The 18,115-nt window shown below is 40.3% G+C and overlaps 1 protein-coding gene across 2 annotated transcripts; it reads right to left on the bottom strand.

The window, feature by feature from the left end:
- Positions 1-1,283: 1,283 nt before the first annotated feature.
- SLC35A1 (solute carrier family 35 member A1) lies at positions 1,284-16,682 on the bottom strand. Of its 2 annotated transcripts, none has more exons than XM_026093436.2 (8): positions 16,536-16,682; positions 13,443-13,620; positions 7,733-7,892; positions 7,208-7,360; positions 6,313-6,379; positions 3,597-3,773; positions 3,082-3,216; positions 1,284-1,778 (listed from the first exon to the last, which is right to left on the bottom strand). In XM_026093436.2, exons 1-8 carry the CDS (start codon positions 16,639-16,641, stop codon positions 1,648-1,650), a joined length of 1,107 nt encoding a protein of 368 aa, XP_025949221.1. In that variant the 5' UTR covers positions 16,642-16,682; the 3' UTR covers positions 1,284-1,647. The 2 variants fall into 2 exon arrangements, with proteins under 2 accessions (XP_025949221.1, XP_025949222.1); XM_026093437.2 differs by lacking the exon at positions 16,536-16,682 and adding an exon at positions 15,896-16,223.
- Between the last annotated feature and the right edge of the window lie 1,433 nt (positions 16,683-18,115).

The raw sequence follows: 18,115 nt of genomic DNA, 5'->3' as shown, positions 1-18,115 counted from the left end.
CTTAGACTTAATGGTACAGTAGCTGTCTTTGTTACAGATTGAGTCAGTCAGACCTGTGCCTAGTTACCCTTGCTGTAGGATTTCAGAGGTTTTATTCCTGTGTTGTATTCTACCCTCCCTTCAGTAATGTTAGCCAAGGTGAACTGCCAGATCTGTAAGACCTGCTCCTCACCCATTGCCCTGCTAAGCTGACACTTGCAATGACTGAGGAAAAGCTGTTTTGCTGCTGAGCTGTTGGAACCACAGTACTCCCTCATCACAGTACACACACAGGCCAGAGCCAGGACACTGCTGGAAAAAAAGGGGAGCATCATGTATAAGATAATGCTGATTGATAGCTATTCCAGCCTCTGCAATGCCTGACGATACCCCAGCCCTCCCCACCAAAGCCTTGACTCACCACAGCGCCACTTTGATGGCACCCCGTCTTCTGCATGCATGGAACAGTTTGCAAAATGCAGAGAGGAACATCCTCTCCCACTGGAATGAAATTTAAGCATGTTTGTTACTGCTGTGTTTAGCATGCCCCAAATTAAATAAAATCCAGATGGCTTAACTCATAGCTGAAGGAATCTAAACAGGCTATAAACCTGGTCAGACTTTTGAATGCACTTTGAATTTAAAAAAGCTGCTAAAATGCACCAAAGTCAGTTTTCCCTACATGCAGTTAAATTTTATGGAGATGTTGAACTGAGTGATGCCTCAAAATTAGGGAGGACTTGCTTTGATTTAACTGAGTGCCAAGTGTATAATTTCAAAGCCTAACATACATTACAGGAACTGTTTTCAAGCATTCCTTTGTAATGCACAAAAAGACTTTGAGAGACAGATAAAAATCAGCTAGTCCAATGCCTTGATTTGATTCCTTCTTACTAAGCTGGAGATACAAGAACACTTACCTGCATGTTGATGTTCCTCTGTACAACTGGGATTTGTCTGACAAGTAGCACATCAAAAACTCCTCTAATAGCTGCAGCAAGTATTAAGTTACATTCACTTTTTAAATGCTTTAAGAGTAACACCAGTTTTTCATTATAACTTTTAAAATCATTTTAAAATGATTTTCTAAAGCTCTTGTTTAGCAAGGGCTACTTCAAATTACTTCTGGGTAAACAATGCATGAACATGGTTGCTACTGGTGAAGATGTGAAGGACAGCCAGACTTGGCTGCATTTAAAAAATACTATTAATGAAAACACTAGTGAAATACTCTGTTAGTCTGATCTGTATTACCTAGAAGACAGACTTTTCCTGTGATTAATCAAACTGCAATTGCCAAATGGTTTAAAAGAAAATGCTGGCAGTAAGTGCTCTTTTTAATAGATTTTTTTTGAAGCTTTTGGGCATTTCTGCCCTCCAATGGCAAGACATTTTATCAAATACACAATAAGAACCAAATTTCTCTCCATTATGTACATTATATACAACTGATGTTCAGTTCCTTGCAAGTTCAGATCCTTGGCAATAACTTAGCCTCAACATCAGCCACTGAAAACTTCACGTGTAAAACAGAACTAGCTTCTCCTTTTATTCTATCTCTTTTAAACTGTCTCATGACTAGCTTAAGGCTAATATAAAAAAATGCAGTTTTTTTTTTTTTTCCAGTCCATTTTTTCTATTGTCTGTGTCCATTTGTTGTGGACAATGTCACACAGAAACAAGTCTCTCTTTGGAACTCTTAGTCTCTGATGGCTGGATTTTTGTAGTGTCTTGTCGAGGTAATCCATAGAGGTAAATAGAAATACACACCAGGAAAGCACCCAGGGAAAAGGTAACAGCTGAAAAGAAACAAAACAGTTTAAATAAACACCGCCATGTATGATGAAACACTCAGAAGACTAAACCATATAAATTAGGGATGAAGTTTGAATAATAGTATTTAAATTACTTGGAACTAAACAGGAAAATTAGCTGCTAATACTGATTTGTAGAATCTAGACTCACACACTGTCACTGAAACTCTTGAGCATTTACAATCCCAATGCCATTTCAGTTAGTCACATATCAGCAAGAATGTGGTGATGGTCAGAAAAAACAGTATAAAACACTTCCTGCAGCTCCAAACAAGCTCTGACAGGCTTATATTACAATAAACTCATGATACTCATGATAAGCACGTGATGTGATAAAAATAAAAAAAGTATTGAAAAGTATTATAAATGAGGCTTTCACATGCTTGATTTGTGCCAACCAACAAGAAAATTTTCTGTCCAGATGAGTTTTTAAAATTGGCTGTATTTTTCATCACTTGGTTTAAGGTGCTATTTTTCAGCAAAACTGTGAGGCTCTGCTCTTTATGCAAACTTTTGTTAAGTTTCACCTCACTAATACCTTATCAGAGAGCTAGTTCTTCCACTGTTGCACCATACCATTTGAGGTTATGGCAGAAAAGTCAAAAAACAGTGAAGGACTAAGCAGGAGCTACTGGATATCAGACATGGAGCTGAACAGGGAGAAAATCCTTTGAAGTTGCCAGACAGCCCAAAGCAATCAGCTATTTCCTCTCAAAAATATTCACTACATAAATCATGACCCCAGTCATCGTTTGAGTCACACTCATGCATTGATGAGCACAGCAAACAGGAAGGTAAAATTTAAATCTGCAGGGGGTATCACCTAACAGGGATGTGGTAATGCCCCAGCAGAAATAGCCAAGACACTAATTTGGCGCTGGCTGTACTAAAGTCAACAAACAAGGATAACTTATCAACCACAGCCTCAGTTATACAGCCATATCAATTTGCATTCTGAACTGCATCAGAAAATGATTCATGAAGAAAGCTATATAAATTGGTGAGCTATTTAAATTGGGAAGAACCTTCCCATTTGAAATTGTACAATGCACCTGAAAGAATAGACCATGAATCCCTTTGGTAGCACAGGATCAAGTACTTTATATAACATTTACAACAGGGATAATACGTTAGTGCATATGATTCCTGGGAGAAGACTTCTCGAATTAAAAAATCAGAAAATTTCAAAGGAGGCGCAGATGATTGCCTTGGTATGAAGTGTATACAGCTGGCCAACCAGGAGGGAAACACACAGGTAAGATCAAATTGATGGCCAAAAGCTACTTACTTATCTGGAGACCAAAGAGGATGACTGATGCAATGGTAGAAAGAACAATGGCTGCTGCTGCAGAAAAGCCTTTCATAATGTTGTCTGTGTACTTAACAACAATAGAAGTGTAGAGGCCACCTACACTGGCAAGAACTGGAAAGCAGACAACATGTTTCTATTAGTAAAGTAGCTGTAGGTAACAGAACGTGATACATTTTATTCCATTAATATATTCCTTGCCTGAATTATGTAGTCCTAATAGGTAATTTAAAGCAACACACTGCAAAACTGCATGCCTATTTTACATCTAGTAGATAAAATATGACTCGTACAGATGATCTGATTGCTACTCTGTGCTGTTTCAGCACACTTCAATTGAACAAGTAAATAATTCCAAAGAAAATAATAATTTAACAATCTCTCAAAACAGGAAAAAACAGTGGGCCAGACTGAGTTTGTAGGTTCAAACACTTATACCATAGGCTAAAAAAGCAAAATAATGTAACAAGAGCCTAAAACCACAAGATACTTACATATGACAAACCAGACGTAGTATGTATAGCCGTAGAAAAATCCTTTCTCGAGAACTTGGGCTCCCTCTGACATATAGACACCAAATAAAGTCACCACAATCCCAGATAAGTACATCTGAATATTCCTCACCCACAAGGAAGTATCGGAACTCTTTAATACCTTCTCAAAATAAACTCCTAAAGGAAAAAATAAACCCTTTTCAGTAAAGATGTTTTAAAGCCAGACAGGATTATTGACTCATCGTATCTTACAGACTTACATTTCACACAAGTTTGTACAATGCAGAAGGCCCAACATGTCCTACAGATGTACATCTTTCAGGACAGAATCATTTCACATAACATCAAAAGTTTGACAGATGAAAAAACTAAACGGAAATAGTCCATCAGCTTCATTGTTAAAACTATTTCTCATTTCTATTTGAATGTCAGGCTTCTGATTCCAGCAAAATCTTTTCTGTGCCTTTCTGCACTAGAAAAAGCCTTTTACCTTGGCACCTGGTGTCTTATCCTCAAGATGGTGTTTATGTATTTCAGTATGACATAGAATGATTTTTTCCCCATCAGGATATTTAGCAGTATCAAATCAAAACTTTCACAAAAGGGGAACTATATTACATCAGTACTGAGACTGTAAATTCCTTTGAAACCTTCTGCTTACAGAGTGCTTGGCATAGTGGAGGCACATTCTGCAACCACAGCTTCAAAAGATTACAACAGCAAATAAAGACTTTATATTCTACATTATTTAAATTCCATATCTACCTTTTCTTTATTCAACTCAGCATATGTATGTCAGACTAACAAGCCTGTATTTGACTATATCATCACCAGCTACCATTTAGCTACTGCTGCTAATACCAGGACTCTGCTAGTCTCCGGAATTTCCTCTGCATTTCAAAATGTATACAACAATTTGCAGGACCTTGAGATCTCCTTAGTCATTTGTATGACCTTCTGGTGTGAGTTCTATTGATTAAATATTTATTGGTAATTAACTTTGCCCAAGATCCTTCCTATGATGTAAGAAAAGTATATGGAATTGTTTTGTTTCCAAACCTGAACAGCATCAACAATTCTACCACTCCACCTGGTCACAGGCCCATATAATTACCATGTATTCTTCTGGTCCTAATGAAGTTCAGGGACAGTAAGTTCATATGACTGCCTCTGTCAATAGTTGTTCTTAGCAATTTTATTTAATATATATTAATTTTTAATATATATTGAATTTTTCAATATTATTCATCCGCAACTGTTAGCTTTACTACTGAACAAGGGCAGCACAGAGATGAGGCCTAAGTGTTAGAAGTCTGAGACACACAGTCCTCCCAAAAATCACAGTCCTCCCAAAATCACTGAATTAGTTTCAAGGGAAGTCTTGCTGCTCTTAAACTCATAAAAACACAATTCATAATTTAATACAATATATATTAAATACACTTACTGAATAAAGCAGCTAGAGAAAAGATTCATAGTTCAGGACTTTAAGCGCAAAAAGCTAAACAAGGAAATAGGATATTATCTCATATGAACACATTTTTGAAAGTCTAAACAATATCAAAAAAAATCCACCGATATTACCAGAGAGACCTAGAGAGCTTTAGGACAGTCAGCAGGCTTCACTGTGAATGCTGTATTTTGTCTCATGGCTTGGGAGCATCTATGAGAATTAGTAAATTTTATTCCTTCCAGGAAATGTTGTGTGAGCTCTACACAGTCTCGTTTACTGTTTTTACTTCAAAGTGGCCATTTCAGCTAAAGAAGCCAAGAGAAAAAACAGTCCTTCCTCCCTTCTCTCCCTGCTAACTAGTGTTTTCCATGAGTAACAAGGAACATGTATGCACAGCACAAGATGACTCTTGCAGAATTGTATGGTGCTAGCGGTGAGTGGTAACACCTTGTTTTCTTGCAGGGAGAGGGAGGAAGTCTAGTTTACAGCCAGAAAAAAATGTCCCTGAATTCTGTAAGTCAAATTTTAAATTACATAGTAATTGTATTTCCTTATTGTTGAGCACCAGTTCACTTGTCCTCAAGTTCTTGTCTCCTTCTGCAGATGCAAGAGAGAGAAAAACTACTTTAAGGGGAAATGCTGCTTGTAAAGAAATGCTTTATGCAGTGCATCTAGGTGTTCTACTACTCATCTTCCTCCCTACCTTACTTGTGGTCCCCCACATCTCAGTTAGATTTACCACATACAGAACTCTGGCAATGTGTATTCTGGGGGCTGGCCAAGGAGAAAAAAAAAGAAAAAAAAAAGAAAAAAAAAAAAGTGAGGAGTTCAGCTCCCCTCCTATAAAAATGCAAGTTCTTCATGCAGTCATCACCATGAGAGAACTATTCACTGTGAGGCCAACTTTATAAAATGACTGTAAACTAATAATAAGCTGTACCAAGCAAGTCATCACAGAGGTTCTCCGTAGTCTTATTCTAAGGATTTGAACAGCTCTTCCACTTGCAAACCTGCCTTCTGAGTTGCATCATGTAAAACCAACAGTATGTGCTCCTAGTCATTTGTTCCACAAGTAGAGTAATCATGTCATAAGTATGGTTTATAATTACCTCAAGCAGAAGGTAATTATGGGCCAAGGGGATGAAGTCCTTATTTATCTTGCTAATCAACAAAGATAGCTGACTATTCTAAAATTTTATATTTTACACATTGTGAATGACGCAGTCCTCTTGATATGAGCTGCATACTGAAACAATACTTTACCTGCAAATCCTGAACATAATACAGCAACAGCAATTGCTCCAAACCCTAGCCATGGATTCTGCTCCACCTGCAACATCAACCATTAATTTAAAAAGATGCAACACTTCAGTTATTTACAATAATCAATTCCAGAGCTACTTTAAATACATCAAAATTATTATCCTTTCATTGCAGTACAAAATGTATTTGGATAGCTACAGCTGCCCTGCAGACTAGCTCAGTAGAGTCATGACAGTTAACTGTGGTGTTTCATTTTCCACATGTACTTTTACTGATCTTTACTGTGCTCAGAGGCACTGGCTGCTTGGCTGTGGACAGTCTTTCCAGCTGCATGACCTTCCTTTCCTATTAATGGTGATGACCAGCAACTAAAACCTAAGAAACAGAGGACGCTTGTTTTTTCCTAGAATGGGATTAGGTCAATGTCTCTAAAAGACTGTGCTTAAATGACATGTCCACGCCCACAAAATCATTGGAGCTTCATTTCTAATTCCACAAGTGCTTCGATTCCAAGTTTTCTGCTCCAACAATTACAATGCTACCAAGGCCAACTGCTGGAAATAATATATTAGTCAGATATTCCTGTGATGTTGCATTGCCATTAGACTGATTACGGCGACTGTGGTAATTTACACTAATTGTAGCAATCAGCCGCCTTTCCAACAAATGAGACTAGAGCAATACCGCAAGCCTGTCTGAACTGGTGTACAACAAATTTGAAAGTAAAAGATCAAGCTAATGTCTACGCTGTAAATGAAGTGGCTGGAAATAGGAAATTGATACTGCTGTGTGGAATGTGAGAGACATTACCTTATTCCCCAGCTACTGTGAAGTGAAATACAAGGCTTGGTGCCACTTATTCTTTGTCATGAAATGGTGAAATGTAAACTCTTACCTGTACTTTTGTAGCCTGAGCAGGCTTCCACTGCACAAGTGTAACACCACCACACAGCATAAAGACAGAGAACCACTGCAATTTACTAAGGGAACGGCTTAGCATTAAGACTGTACATAAAGCTGTACAAGGGATCTTCAACTGGTATGTCACCTAAAGAAAAAGGGAATATAGCATACAGTATTAGGTTTTATGAACTCCTCCAAAATGAGAAAATAAAATAGTGAATTCAATTACAGAATGACAAATAAAATTTTATATCATTGATTTCCCATAGTTCCTTCTTTATCTTTGCCATTTTCAATTACAACAATGCGAATTTTAAATCTCTAGCAGTGAGTGGGTGAGCTCAGAAAACCAGAGCACTACAACATGCTCTGCATATAACAAAGCACCATTTAACTTTTACACTAAGGCTGAAGGGAGTACTGTGTGTTAGGCAGACAGATACCTAATATGCATGCCTCATGAAACAGTAGAGAGAAACATATTTACAGATCAGTTATGCAAAAAAAGGCCAATTACCTGGTAGACTGCTGCATCCAAGTTGCTAAGAGCCACAAAAGCCATATTGTTTTGGAGCGCATACACCAAAGATGGAACACTTAATTTTAATAATTCCTTAGGACTTCCCAATACATTTTCTTTTAAAGATGTTATTAACCTTGCCAGACTTCCAGTTTCTCTGCAAAATAAAATATTAATATAACTGGAGGCCCTCTTCCCCTGGTATTTGAAAACAGAAATCAAGTCAATGAATCCTTTGGGAAGGCTGAAAATTTGTTCTTAATAATCAGTTATACTTTCTGCTCATTAAAGGAAAAATTAACTGGGAAAAACAGTGAGGTTCTCAACAAGTAGAATCCACCAAAGGGGAAAAAGACATTCGGGAATTGGGAGCTTAGATGCATTAATATGTAACAAATTCAACCACCATAAGCACTGCAAACACTGGAATAAGTAGCTAAGTATACAGGGAATGGGACAGAAGGTTGTCCTTTTTTTTTTTTTTTTTTTTTTTTTTTTTTTTTTTAATTTTGCCTCCTAATATGTGTGTCTTCTGTCGAATGTCTGCCATTTTCCAGCTCCTCTTTAACCTAGAAGTGACATTCCTACCTGTGGTGCTACCACAGCCCTCACAGTGCAGGAGAGAAAAAAGACTATACCCTTGCACTGAGTCTGAAACACTTCCCACCTCTAAGCCAGCCCCAGGAAGCTGAGGCAGAAGCTGAGCCCCCAGCAGACACGTACAAAGAGGTTGGGCAGTGCACGTGGCAGCTTCCTGTCCCCTTGCATCCTTGCATGTCTCCACCATGCAATTACAGCGTGTGTGCGAGAGAGCAGGCAATGGGGAAGAATGTGTCAGTTCTTGCTCCTTGCCCTCTTTGCAGCTTATTCCTCAGCTTATTAAAATCTGACTTCTGCATCCCTAAGTCCTCCCTTACTATTCATACACCAACCTAACATTTCTTGTTGCCCTGTCCCTGCTACCAGAGTCCTCAGATTCCCTTCCCAGCTCTCCCAGCACTCCCTTAGACCCACATTCCCCTTCTCCATTTTTCTCTCACTTGGCCATTGACAAATAACACCAACATCCAAAATCACTTCTGTCTCCTCTCAATTATACTACAGGCCTCTCTACTGCATTCCTCTACCACTCTTAAATTTAACACTTGTTACGCTTCCACCACCGATGTGGGGGGGAGGCTCGCATCCTCCTCAGAGCCCTGGGAGCCCAATTCCACACATTTCACTCATGTGCCACTTTCTTTCTTCCTACCAATGCACATTATCTACCTGCCCCAAACTCCTAATATGCAAAATTAGCAATCTTTCAATGCCCCAGGCTTCCAGGCTCCTTTGCAAACTACCTAGTTCCTGCATATTCTCTATTCCTGATTCCTCCTGACTCTGTGCTACAGATTCTTAAACTTTGCCCCTCCAAAGATTTATGGGCTCTGTCATCTCCTGATCCTTCCATCCAACTTTCTCTCCTCTCTTGTCTTATTCAGTGTCTGATGCCCAGGATACATCTCCTTTTCTCCTTGTTTTTTAGTGAGAGCTAGGCTGGAGCAGTCTTTATTGGATACAGGCAGCTGCAGAGAGCAGCCACAAAAACCAATGTCAGTGGCAGTACATTTACCAGAGGCGAGCACGGTTTCCTGTACTTCCCACTGTACAATCAAGACCACATGCAAAACTCCTAACTTAAGGGGAAATTTTGCATGGGGCCAGATTTGCCAACACTGAGCATTATCACTTATCTGCCTTCTGCAAGACGTGTCTGGTTTACAAGGGACAGCCCTAGATACAAAAATCTGCAGAGAAGTAGTGCACTACAAGGAGGAGGAAGAGTTCATGCTACAGACAACCACTATTGATTGAGCTAGATACGGAAGTGCATAAAATGTTATGAGTCACCTACAGTATAGAAAAAAGTATCAGTTTATTTATTCCTCAATTAATTTTTCATACTGCTTGGCACTGGGATATGAAGATCTAGAAGAAAACTTAGAACCCCTGGTAATAACCCAAGTACAGCTTGAGTACCCAAGTGCCATCTATTTCAAATGTCTGTTGAACAAGAACATAATATTTAAACTACACCTACTTCTTTTCCAAACCATGCTCAGTGAACTAACTGATCACTCATTCAAACTCAAACCACAGCAGTCACAGCTGTTTATGTCTACTTTTGACTTCTGTCATGGAATTTCATCAATGAAGAATAACTAGTGCTCAGTAAGCACCATTTTCACTTCAGTTTTGGGGAACAAGAAGATGAACTATCTAATAGCTCGTCTTTGCAGTGGGTTTGCTTTCCGAAGCATATACTTACCAAGAATTTCTAACTGTAAGTTGAATTCAGTACAAAGATCATGTTTAGATCAATTTAAAATCTATACAAAAAAGAATTTAAAAGAATATTCTCTGTATCTAGCTTATAATACAAAATAAGGTGCCCAAAGATGTACACTGCAAAACCAAAATGAGGAAGTAAAAATGATTTGGCTTGAATTCAACTTTCTTGACGTTTCCTTACATTTGACTTGGCAAATTGATTCAGTTTTCTTCATAGGTCTGAATATGTAAGAGATACCAATAGCAATCAGTTCTGTAACTTAAATATACATTTGTCTAAAAAGCTGAAGTTAAAACTAGAGTTTGCAAATCAGCTCTACTTTTCTTGATCCATTGCTAAGAAATAATGCATCATCTAAGAACTAAAAAAGCATAATTACCAAATGGTCAACTAAACTTTAAATAAGTATGAGAAGCTGAGTCTTTTGCCCTAACATACAGTTGAATAAATAATTACACAGCTTAAAACTATCATAACCTTCCCTTTTGAAGGACAATCTTTGGACATTCATTCATTCAATATGTCCTATAGGAGAAACCCAAAAAGTAAACACAGCAAAGGCATCATGTAAGAATGCCTAAGAAAACAAATTCTGCAACCGGAACAATTTGAGAATCAAACTACTTCAGTATCCTGTATATTGCCGTAATAAAACTGCCTGTTTCAGCAATAAAAAGGTACCCAAATGTATCCAACAGTACTGAACAAACAGATTGTTTTCTATCTTTGAACTGGTTATTAAACTACCAAGGTACCTCCTCTCACACAAGACAAAGTAAACAGTTAGAAATTTAAAAGGAAGCTGTCAAACAGACACTGCAAGAAACTGTGCTGGAACTTACACTGTTAACATACTCATAACTGACCTAAAATGGGAGATTACTAGCAAACTGGCAAATTTTGCTGCTTATACTAAGTCATACATGATATGGAAAAGCAAATTTTGAATAATTGCAGAAGGGTCTCTCGCTACATCAAATAGAATTCACCCAATCTTTTGCCATCTGAGCAACAGCTTTCTAGTCATCTAGTCAGTAAAAGAAGGAGTTCAAACCCACCAGCAAGTGAGACATCATACTAAAAGAGGTGAGAAAGACCTGATGAATAGCTGTCTGGTCGTGAGCATCTCTATCTCTCTTTCAACTGTAGAAAAAAGACTAGCTGACCAGATCAGAATAGATATTACAACCTTCAAAAAGACAGGCTAGTCAAATTAATCCTGTTTTAAGTGACTGGACTCTAAAATGGCAAATGAAACTCAGTGTCAATACACAAGAAATAGTCACAGGAGATAACAACTCCAAAGCAGAGCAATCAGCTCTAAACTAGTTATTGACCCATGGGAAAAAGATGTGAGTACTTCTCCAAAAGTGTCAGCTAAAGGCCCAGCTGTATTCAGAGAAGTGAACAGAATGTTATGAATTCTTAGGAAAAAAACCAAGACCAAAACAGAAAGCATCTTTACTCCTCTGCATAATGCCACAGTATGTTTCACATCCTGAATGCTGCATACAACTCCGAATCCTATTTCAAAAGGGATGTAACAATACTGGGAAGCCTGATGAGAAGAATACAAGAATGATCACAGAGAAATTAGGCTAGGACTCCTTAGCTGGGAAGAGAGGTGAGTGATGAAAATACAATACAGATCTGTAGAGATGTGAAAATTAAAATGATAAATTTGAAGAGGCAAAAATTACTCATTATGTCTTTTAATACAAGAAGAGAGCATCCAGTGAATTTGTTAAGTATATATTAAGCTTATATAAAGTACTTTTCACATACTGTATAATTATACTGCAGAACTTATTTCACATGTGTTATAGGGACTAACACTTCAAAAAAGAAACTGGACAGTCTCTCAGTGGACAGGATCATTAGGGGCTACAGCCACAGCGTGCACCTACACAGCCTTCAGGCTGAGAAATCTATAAGCATCTGACTGCCACCAGCTAAGGAAGAGTCAGTCTGTGCTTGCCCTATTGCTTATACTCTTTTCCTAAGTATCCACTACTGGTTGCTATCAAAGGGAGGATGGAGGGCTACATCGACTTTTGCCTGTGCAGGGTTGTTCTAACAAGTATAACAGATGCCTTCCTGTGTTAAAAGTAATTGCCTTTTAAATTATTTCAGTCAAAAAGACAAGTCCTACTTTTAACGAAACAAAATATTATTGACTCTTAACAAAAGACAGGTTACTTATCCTGCCGCAACTAGGCCTCTTGGGGATACTACAGACAGCCTGGGTCCCACATACACAAGAACAGATTTGGGAAATTACACATGAAGGTATGGCTACCAAATCCCACCCACAGGTCCTTCGCTATTCAGAGACCTTGGCTGCTGAAGCCTCCAGAAAGCAGAATGGATCAGGATCACTGGATCCACATTGGCCACGACACTGTGAGAACCACAGTGCAACCATTCATCAGCAGAGACACCTCTGATAATATTCTGTATAGACAGAGTGAGGAGCCTAGGATGCATAAAAAAAAATACAAAACTGCTCTTCCAAATCTGGCACCAGTCACATTCGCCTTTTCTAACGCATTATATTTAACAAAGGTTAAAAAAAAAAAAAAAAAAGCTCTTTGCCACAGCTGCTTTCTAAAGCAAGTAAAATAGCACTTTGATGTTAAGAAAAAAAGATCTGATAAAAACCAGAAATACACCATGTGAGTTCATGATCCTCTATCACAAAACAGCCAGGTCTTCTGATGTACCAAAAGTCACAGAGAGAGAAGTAAAAACCCTGAAAGAACAAATTCTAGTATAGTAAGAATTGGGATTTGGAAATGTCCGGAGTATAAAGATGCTTCCATGGAACTTATGGAAAATGAGAGGTAAGACAGCTGACTGATAGCCTCCATACTTCTCAGGTGTTCATATGGGGACACAACTTCTAGTTCTCGGTGACATTCTGGATTACAGAAACTCTTACTACAGTCTTTCCACTTTGACTCTTCGAGGTTAATGGTGGCAGCAAAATGTCTGTCCGTAATATTGTTTGGGGACATTTATTAGTAGGAACGTTCCAATTTTATGTAACGTCGCAGGCCACAGCCCTCTGTCAAGCTTTCACGTACACTAGTAAAGACCCAGCACACCACTGATAATCCCTGCTGACATTTTGAACCTATTCCAAGGCATACAAATATAGAAAATATGCAGAAAGGACACACCTGAATATTGTGCTGTTTACATAGCAGTTTCAGTTCAGGAGGTTTCACAAGCTCTGTGACCTGCTCTAAAATGACCCCTCCACAGCATGATTCTCTAGTTACGTAGGCAAACGTACCTGTACCTCAGATATCTGAGAGTCTGAAGCTAGATGTAGGGATTCCTTTTCAAAATTAGCATTCACATACTTACTTCGCCAAGATGCCCACGCTTAAGAATAACTTGATAACTTCAGTGATGCAAACAGCTGTAGTTGAAAAGTAGAGTTCTGTTTCCACTGTCCGTGTGTACCGTAAAGCTACTGTGTATGTTGCAGCAACGAGGGTCATCACTGTGAGGCAGTACAACTTGAACAGCAAGCTGACATTTTCTGAAAGAAAACAGATGACAACTCAGCATGGCCTTCGTTCTAATTTATGAATTGAAACGGGGTGTTCTGCAGCTGTATGATTATACCAAGTACTATCATGATAGTGAATAATAGCGTCAATGTTGTGAAATACTTCCTACAAAGATCTAAATTAAATTTTAAAAATTTCTCTAAAAGAAGATTGTACAGGAATTCGAGATACATTTGATAATAAGAGGCCATTGTTTCCTAAGAATTCTATGTTATAGAAAAACTAATCATAAACTACTATATATTTAACAGGAATCAAAAAGTCTTCCTGTGCTTTCATGATCTGACAGTAAGCGTTCACTCTGAAATAGTGGTCAATCCTCTCTACACAGTACACTAAAGTCTGACATGAAGAGTCAGACTAGTTAAAGCAAAGAGAGAGGAAAAGTTCAGTGTTAGCAAAGAAGGGAATCAATCCAGCAAATCTTAATAGATAAGGCAGCATTTTCCTCGGCCTTATTTTTCACTGAAGTTAGTATGAGAAGAGAAATTCCATCAGAATGGTGATGGGACTTCACACAAACAGGCCTTTCTTGAAAAACTATTCCCTGTAGAAATACTAAGGTATTCAAGTAAATTAAACAATTCAAGGACTACGTATCATCTGTGTTATCTATAGACAGTTTGGATACAACCACCCCACTCCAAAGCCTGAGAGTTTCACAGTATAAAGCCAACTGGCATAGTCTGGCCACCGTGTCAGAGAGTGGCAAAGACTACATCTATACTAGTAAACAAAACACTGCTTGACAAAACACAACTTCTTTGTATGAAAGCATCACCAATAACATGAGAAATCTGTGGACACGTAGTGTAACTTAGTGAGCAGTGTCTACAAAGCCTTTTTTCAAATTAGTGAAGTATTCTGTGTTACGTATGGCATCTCGTGGACGGATGCTGGTTGTTCAGTAACAGCTTTTATGGCATTATCTGTCATGTTCTGAATATTCTAAAGAAACGTAATTTAATTGGCATAAGTTTATGTTCCTCTGTTGATTAAGTGATGAGCTAACAGTATGTCACTCCAGGAAGATTGATAATAACTTTGTTCATTTAATATGGGTATGAATTGCTGAATCCAGCATGTAATGATTCGGTTCATTTTTCAAGTCAGTGAAGTCTTCCATTGTATAACATTTCTGCAAGGTACAGTTAATACATCCTGCTGCTGTAATTATTTAAATTAGCTACTTCCTTGTAGATAAAAATCTTATCCACGTCAGTAACCACTTATAAAAGGTAAAGCCAATTAGGTTTTGGACTAATGATGTTTAGAAGAGACTTACAAGTTATAAGCCATTTTAAAATGAAGTTTGGATTGCATTATATGAGCAGGGGGAATCCAAGGGCATAACAACCAGGAAATAAAATGAACCCAGTCCAGTTTTACTTAAAGAAAGTGACATGCAAAACAAATACAAATATCTAGATAATAAAAAATACAATCCACAATATTGTTTCTGCTAGCACTAAAAGAGCATTAACAATGTCCCTTAGCTATTATACATTAAGATTTTATGTCTATTCAGTACTGAACTAAGAAATTAAATTTAACGCTTGTCTACACTAACTGCTCTTATAAAAAGTTTTTTTCAAAGCCTCAATTCAGCAAAGTTTACAAACTTGAGTAAATGCAATACACCAGGGCATGATCATGAAACCAGTAACTACCATAGAGAGTTCCAGCAGTATGGTAAAAACTATTTTTAGTTACTTTTCAACCAGATCATTCCCCCAGCCTGGGTCAGAGCATGCCTGCAGCAATACCAGTGCAGCACTGGAGGACAGAAGGAAAGCATGACTGGTGAGCACATCTCTTTTGTTGACAGCCCGAACCAGCTTAAAGAAAGAAAGAGGTGGAAGCACAAACTAAGTTGCTGTTTCTCTACCCGTGTTTCTCTCCCAGGCTTAAGTAAATCACGTTTGATTTGAACAATTTCCAGCAAAAGGCACCAGACAGGCCAAAAACCTTAGGATGTAAATGTGGGCCTCCTACATATCTCCATAGGCAATCTAACCATGCTGCCAAGACTCTTCAAATAGCAACCTGGGGCCAAACCAGGCCTGCCAAGCACAGCCGAGCAGCCTGCCAAGCACAGCTGGGGCAGGGGACACCTTAGATCCATCTAGCGCTGTACACACTGCAAGAAACTCCCCTCCCTCCTTCTCCTGGCCACCTTCTTCCTAGAGTTTTTCCACCTTTTTTCCCCCTCCAAGTCTGCTGTGCAGAACCAAAGAGCCTTACACAGGGCCGTTTACGGGGGAAGCAGACAGGAGGGCAGGCATCGCTCTCCCCAGCGGCGGAAACCCGCCTCGGGCACCGCCAAGCCGGGGCAGACGGCGGACCACTCCCAGGAGACCCCCCAGCACCGCCGCCAGCACGCAGCCCGACACACCGCGCTACGGGAGCGGCGGAGACACCTGCGGCACCGCACGGCGCGGAGCAGAGCGGAGCCCCCGCGGCGCCAGGCCTCGCAGCGGGGACAGTACCGCCCGCCCCAGCCCCGCGGGGGCGCCGCCGCCGCCAGCACCGTTCCGCGGCGGCAACCGGCAACTAACGGCCCCGCACGTAACGGCAACGGCTTGGCGCGCGGCGGCGAGAGCCATTAGGAGAGGCGGGAAGCGGCGCGCGGAGGGGGCGGGGGGGCGCGCCCCCCCCCACGCGCCCCCGCGGTGGTCGCGCCCGGCGCGGCCGCTCCCCGCGGCCAGGGCGGTTCCATTCCCAGTGCGTGAGGCGGGGGGAGCCGGCGGCGCTCAGGTCGCGTTTCGTCTTGGGCGTGGGCGAATTGGCCCCCTTCTCCTCCCGTACGGCCCTATCGAAGGCCCGGGTGCCCCCGCGCTCGCACCCGCGCTTACGCCCAGCCGCCGCTGCCTGCCCCGCTCACCTTTCGGGGGCGACATGGTGCCCGGAGAGGGAAGGCGCCACGACCGCGGCACCGCAGCTGGAGCCGGAGCCGGCGCCGTGCCCCGCCGCGCCTCCCCGCACACCATAGAGAGCGGCGGCACCGGCTAGAGCGCCCCGCCCCCTGTTTCACCATAGAGTCTGAGGCGCGCGGGGCCCACAGCATGCTGCGGTGGGTGTCCGTTGAGGCAGCCGCCATGGCGTGCGCGGTTCGGGCACGATATCTGAATTAAAGAGTATTTTAAAGAATGAAAAATTCTCTGAAAAAGTCAGATAAATGCAGCCGTCGGAGGGAGTGCTCTTTCTGGTGTCTGGGGGATGACCGCTGTCAGATACCAGCATTTATTTCTTTCTCCCTGCTCTCATTGCAAGGGAGGAAGTGCCGCGCCGCACCCCCCGGCTCTGGGTTCTGCCGAGGGGCTGGAAGGCCGGCAGCGGCACCCCGGGGCACCCTAGCACCCCGAAGGACGCCTCAGACCCAAAAGGTCAACGAAGCAAGCGTATTTTTTGAAAGGCCGTACAATCCGTTGAGGAAACTGTCCCATTAAAGTCAAAAGGGGAAGAAAAGATGGGTTAGGACTACACGGATTTGATGGTGATTTCAAACAAGCGTCCAAAAGCCCCGGGCTTGTATTAGTCTCGGCATCAGCACAGCACTGCCCCTGCTCCTCCTCCCTTGAGGAAAGAAGAATGTGTTCTTGGGAAAGAGTTAGTACAGAATATATATTTTTTTAAATCATAACTGACAAAGATCTATTGATGTAAAGAGAAAAGGTTATTTTTGGCTTAGATGATAACAGTGCCTACTAAGAAATCCCTTACTTTATTTTCCATTGCTATTCTTAAATTTGGATGCCAGAACAAAGAGAAAAGAGAGAAAATATAAAATATTAATAAGAATTATTAATAAGAGTTATTCCAAGCAAAAGAATAACACAGAAGAGACACCATTAGGTGTGGCTATAAAAAGTAGAAATGAGAATATTTGTATTAGCCATGTCTAAGTCTTCCTTCTCTACCAAGTTATTGTATTAATCATTAAAGGAAAAATGTCTCTGGTGTGCTCATTTTTAGAGCTTCTGAGCAACAATTATAGTCAGACCTGCTTATTTGCAGCATTTACCTATTTTACACCTTAAATAAAAAATACCCTAGCATTAACCTGTTTAGACCACATTTGTCAAAAGGATATGAACTGTAAATCAGTACAGTGCACATATCTCAAGGCGGAGGTAATGTTACATTGAAAGTAATCTCAAAGCAACATTAGACTGAAGATCAAATGCAAAGGCTGATTTCATCTCCCGAATAACTGGATAGAATTCCTATCTTTAAGGGATTTGCACTGCTTTATACTGCTTTATATACATATATATATATATATACATAAAAGACAACCTTTTATCTTAAAGTCAAAAGAGAACTTCAAAACAAAGAGGAGATGCTGAAAGATGCATAGTAGGGGCATTTCCATATTTTCTTCCAAAAAGGTTTAAGTACAATTTGTGATTTGGGATTTAAGAGGAAAGCCAGAACTAGGACTAAGGAGTTTTATTAACGAGA

This window comes from Dromaius novaehollandiae, chromosome 3 (assembly GCF_036370855.1).
Source record: "Dromaius novaehollandiae isolate bDroNov1 chromosome 3, bDroNov1.hap1, whole genome shotgun sequence".
NCBI classification, from domain to species: domain Eukaryota; kingdom Metazoa; phylum Chordata; class Aves; order Casuariiformes; family Dromaiidae; genus Dromaius; species Dromaius novaehollandiae.
This window is presented reverse-complemented; position numbering and strand designations above follow the sequence as displayed.